This window comes from Oncorhynchus clarkii, chromosome 13 (assembly GCF_045791955.1).
Source record: "Oncorhynchus clarkii lewisi isolate Uvic-CL-2024 chromosome 13, UVic_Ocla_1.0, whole genome shotgun sequence".
Taxonomy (NCBI): Eukaryota; Metazoa; Chordata; class Actinopteri; order Salmoniformes; family Salmonidae; genus Oncorhynchus; species Oncorhynchus clarkii.
Window position 1 is genome coordinate 59,188,876 of NC_092159.1, and position 6,000 is coordinate 59,194,875.

General features: G+C 38.2%; 1 protein-coding gene across 1 annotated transcript in view; it reads right to left on the reverse strand.

Annotated features, from left to right (window-relative positions):
• LOC139424084 (Usher syndrome 1Ga (autosomal recessive)) overlaps positions 1-5,114 on the reverse strand; it is a 32,979-nt gene extending 27,865 nt beyond the window's left edge. The window contains exon 1 of the mRNA XM_071175779.1: positions 4,868-5,114. Coding sequence (XP_071031880.1) covers positions 4,868-5,031 — 164 coding nt within the window. The 5' untranslated portion in view covers positions 5,032-5,114. The remainder of the gene's footprint in view (positions 1-4,867) is intronic.
• Between the last annotated feature and the right edge of the window lie 886 nt (positions 5,115-6,000).

A 6,000-nucleotide genomic window follows, 5' to 3' on the forward strand; every position in this document is an offset into this window, starting at 1 on the left:
GCTACTGTTACTTTATTTATCCTGAATCAGTCAGTAGGCTACTGTTACTTTATTTATCCTGAATCAGTCAGTAGGCTACTGTTACTTTATTTATCCTGAATCAGTCAGTAGGCTACTGTTACTTTATTTATCCTGAATCAGTCAGTAGGCTACTGTTACTTTATTTATTCTGCATCCTGAATCCGTCAGTAGGCTATGATCTCCTCTTTCATGTGTTATTATGGCACACCCCTCTAGCACTACTGGTGCTGCACCTTGCTACTGACCCTACTAGCCCTACCTAATGTTACAGACCTTTAATACTAGTCCTACCTAATGTTACAGACCTGACCTAATGTTACAGACCTTTAATACTAGCCCTACCTAATGTTACAGACCTGACCTAATGTTACAGACCTTTAATACTAGCCCTACCTAATGTTACAGACCTTTAATACTAGCCCTACCTAATGTTACATACCTTTAATACTAGCCCTACCTAATGTTACAGACCTTTAATACTAGTCCTACCTAATGTTACAAACCTGACCTAATGTTACAGACCTTTAATACTAGCCCTACCTAATGTTACAGACCTTTAATACTAGTCCTACCTAATGTTACAAACCTTTAATACTAGCCCTACCTAATGTTACAGACCTTACCTAATGTTACAGACCTTTAATACTAGTCCTACCTAATGTTACAGACCTTACCTAATGTTACAGACCTTTAATACTAGTCCTACCTAATGTTACAGACCTTACCTAATGTTACAGACCTTTAATACTAGCCCTACCTAATGTTACAGACCTTTAATACTAGTCCTACCTAATGTTACAGACCTTTAATACTAGTCCTACCTAATGTTACAGACCTGACCTAATGTTACAGACCTTTAATACTAGTCCTACCTAATGTTACAGACCTGACCTAATGTTACAGACCTTTAATACTAGTCCTACCTAATGTTACAGACCTGACCTAATGTTAGACCTTTAATACTAGCCCTACCTAATGTTACAGACCTTACCTAATGTTACAGACCTTTAATACTAGCCCTACCTAATGTTACAGACCTTACCTAATGTTACAGACCTTTAATACTAGTCCTACCTAATGTTACAAACCTTTAATACTAGCCCTACCTAATGTTACAGACCTTACCTAATGTTACAGACCTTTAATACTAGCCCTACCTAATGTTACAGACCTTACCTAATGTTACAGACCTTTAATACTAGTCCTACCTAATGTTACAGACCTTACCTAATGTTACAGACCTTTAATACTAGTCCTACCTAATGTTACAGACCTTACCTAATGTTACAGACCTTTAATACTAGCCCTACCTAATGTTACAGACCTTTAATACTAGTCCTACCTAATGTTACAGACCTGACCTAATGTTACAGACCTTTAATACTAGTCCTACCTAATGTTACAGACCTTACCTAATGTTACAGACCTTTAATACTAGCCCTACCTAATGTTACAGACCTTTAATACTAGCCCTACCTAATGTTACAGGCCCTTAATACTAGTCCTACCTAATGTTACAGACCTTTAATACTAGTCCTACCTAATGTTACAGACCTTACCTAATGTTACAGACCTTTAATACTAGCCCTACCTAATGTTACAGACCTTTAATACTAGTCCTACCTAATGTTACAGACCTTTAATACTAGCCCTACCTAATGTTACAAACCTTTAATACTAGTCCTACCTAATGTTACAGACCTTTAATACTAGTCCTACCTAATGTTACAGACCTTTAATACTAGTCCTACCTAATGTTACAAACCTTTAATACTAGTCCTACCTAATGTTACAGACCTTTAATACTAGTCCTACCTAATGTTACAGACCTTTAATACTAGCCCTACCTAATGTTACAGACCTTTAATACTAGTCCTACCTAATGTTACAGACCTTTAATACTAGCCCTACCTAATGTTACAAACCTTTAATACTAGTCCTACCTAATGTTACAGACCTTTAATACTAGTCCTACCTAATGTTACAGACCTTACCTAATGTTACAGACCTTTAATACTAGTCCTACCTAATGTTACAGACCTTTAATACTAGCCCTACCTAATGTTACAAACCTTTAATACTAGTCCTACCTAATGTTACAGACCTTTAATACTAGTCCTACCTAATGTTACAGACCTTTAATACTAGCCCTACCTAATGTTACAGACCTTTAATACTAGTCCTACCTAATGTTACAGACCTTTAATACTAGCCCTACCTAATGTTACAAACCTTTAATACTAGTCCTACCTAATGTTACAGACCTTTAATACTAGTCCTACCTAATGTTACAGACCTTACCTAATGTTACAGACCTTTAATACTAGTCCTACCTAATGTTACAGACCTTACCTAATGTTACAGACCTCTAATACTAGCCCTACCTAATGTTACAGACCTTACCTAATGTTACAGACCTTTAATACTAGCCCTACCTAATGTTACAGACCTTTAATACTAGTCCTACCTAATGTTACAGACCTTTAATACTAGCCCTACCTAATGTTACAGACCTTACCTAATGTTACAGACCTTTAATACTAGCCCTACCTAATGTTACATACCTTTAATACTAGTCCTACCTAATGTTACAGACCTTTAATACTAGCCCTACCTAATGTTACAAACCTTTAATACTAGACCTACCTAATGTTACAGACCTGACCTAATGTTACAGACCTTTAATACTAGCCCTACCTAATGTTACATACCTTTAATACTAGTCCTACCTAATGTTACAGACCTTTAATACTAGCCCTACCTAATGTTACAAACCTTTAATACTAGACCTACCTAATGTTACAGACCTGACCTAATGTTACAGACCTTTAATACTAGTCCTACCTAATGTTACAGACCTGACCTAATGTTACAGACCTTTAATACTAGCCCTACCTAATGTTACAGACCTTTAATACTAGTCCTACCTAATGTTACAGACCTTTAATACTAGCCCTACCTAATGTTACAAACCTTTAATACTAGTCCTACCTAATGTTACAGACCTTTAATACTAGTCCTACCTAATGTTACAGACCTTTAATACTAGTCCTACCTAATGTTACAGACCTTTAATACTAGTCCTACCTAATGTTACAGACCTTACCTAATGTTACAGACCTTTAATACTAGCCCTACCTAATGTTACATACCTTTAATACTAGTCCTACCTAATGTTACAGACCTTTAATACTAGCCCTACCTAATGTTACAAACCTTTAATACTAGACCTACCTAATGTTACAGACCTGACCTAATGTTACAGACCTTTAATACTAGTCCTACCTAATGTTACATACCTGACCTAATGTTACAGACCTTTAATACTAGTCCTACCTAATGTTACAGACCTGACCTAATGTTACAGACCTTTAATACTAGCCCTACCTAATGTTACAGACCTTTAATACTAGTCCTACCTAATGTTACAGACCTTACCTAATGTTACAGACCTTTAATACTAGCCCTACCTAATGTTACAGACCTTTAATACTAGCCCTACCTAATGTTACAGACCTTACCTAATGTTACAGACCTTTAATACTAGTCCTACCTAATGTTACAGACCTTACCTAATGTTACAGACCTTTAATACTAGTCCTACCTAATGTTACAGACCTGACCTAATGTTACAGACCTTTAATACTAGCCCTACCTAATGTTACAGACCTTTAATACTAGCCCTACCTAATGTTACAGACCTTTAATACTAGCCCTACCTAATGTTACAGACCTTTAATACTAGCCCTACCTAATGTTACAGACCTTTAATACTAGTCCTACCTAATGTTACAGACCTTTAATACTAGTCCTACCTAATGTTACAGACCTGACCTAATGTTACAGACCGTTAATACTAGCCCTACCTAATGTTACAGACCTTTAATACTAGTCCTACCTAATGTTACAGACCTTTAATACTAGCCCTACCTAATGTTACAGACCTGACCTAATGTTACAGACCTTTAATACTAGTCCTACCTAATGTTACAGACCTTTAATACTAGCCCTACCTAATGTTACAGACCTTTAATACTAGTCCTACCTAATGTTACATACCTTTAATACTAGCCCTACCTAATGTTACAGACCTGACCTAATGTTACAGACCTTACCTCATGTTACAGACCTTTAATACTAGCCCTACCTAATGTTACAGACCTGACCTAATGTTACAGACCTTTAATACTAGTCCTACCTAATGTTACAGACCTTTAATACTAGTCCTACCTAATGTTACAGACCTGACCTAATGTTACAGACCTTACCTAATGTTACAGACCTTTAATACTAGCCCTACCTAATGTTACAGACCTTACCTAATGTTACAGACCTTTAATACTAGTCCTACCTAATGTTACAGACCTTTAATACTAGTCCTACCTAATGTTACAGACCTGACCTAATGTTACAGACCTTACCTAATGTTAGACCTTTAATACTAGCCCTACCTAATGTTACAGACCTGACCTAATGTTACAGACCTTACCTAATGTTACAGACCTTACCTAACGCTACAGATCTTACTAGACCGGACCTAATTCCCACAGAGGTGATGCGTTCCATAGGAGAATATACATAAACTACACAGAGCACTGCATGAAGGGGTAGGCTAGCTAGTATAGGTGGGCAATAGAATAACTATTTAACACAGGGGGAACTTTACCTATCGTATCTTTCCATGATAAGAGTGCGCAATAATACTTAGATGTCTACCAAACACAATATTATTAACCACACGATATATGGACACTATCTATCCTTAGCTTCTGCACGAATTGAGCAAAAGGAATACAACATTCCACACGTGACAAAGTACATTTTCAGTTCTTAAAAGCCTACTTGCCCTCTGCCCACGATAAGTCGCAGAGCCTCCAAGTTGCCATGATAAGCGGCCCATAACGTCGGTGTCATGCCATCTTCATCCGGCGCGTTCAAGTCCTTCCGCGTAGCCTCCTTCAGCAGGTCCAGGTAGCCATCCCGGGCCGCCTTGTGATACCTGTCATTCATGCTACCAACGGGCCCTCGACTCCATTGCTCTCGGTCGTCATCTACCCATCTCTCTGTCTAAATGGCAGGCACCACAGGCTATAGTTCCACTGCCAGCCTCCGCCTGTGTTTCATTGTAAGCAAGCGCCGTGCCTCTGGTCTGAAATGTTATTGTGGCGTATGCCGTTGCAGTGACGGCCGCGCGAGCCGAGAAGGAACGCGCATTTGGTATCCAGGGGCTATCGCGTCGGGGCTGTTGTTAGGTTGTCTGGTCCCACAGGATTATAATTGTTCTGGTCTACATGATGTGCACAAAATGCACGGAGTCTAATATAAATGTGAAAGAACATAGAAAAATAAAGACAAAAGCGTGGAATATATAGGCATTTAAAAATAACTTCAAGTTCAATATTCATATTCTACACACGCTCTTAGAAAAAGGGTTCCAAAGGGGTTCTTTGGCTGTCGCCATGGCAGAGCCCTTTTTGTGTCCCGGTAGAACCATTTTTGGTTCCAGGTAGAACCCTTTTGGGTTCCATGTAGAACCCTTTCAACAGAGGGTTCTACATGGAACCAAAAAGGGTTCAACCTGGAACCAAAAAGTGTTATTCGAAGGGTCTTCCTATTGGGACAGCCAAAGTACCATTTGGTATTCTAAATAGTGCTTAGGAGTGTAGGTATTCATTTCCAATAGCCATTTAGAGTTGATTCATGCATAGAACAACATAACATTTGATATGCTTTTAAACATTTCATACGCCATTATAAAGGCTCATACACACTTATAAGAAGTTGTACCTCATTATAACAGCAGTCTGCCAGTGTTACTGAACAGACCATCATATCCACTGACTCATCATTAAAGGTGTGATGTTATGATTTGAGTTTTGATGAGCACATCACAATATGATGAGCCATGTTGTGACAGTGAAATACTAAAATGTTGAAAGGTGTTTTTCTAAGCAGAAGCTTGTTATACATCCACACATG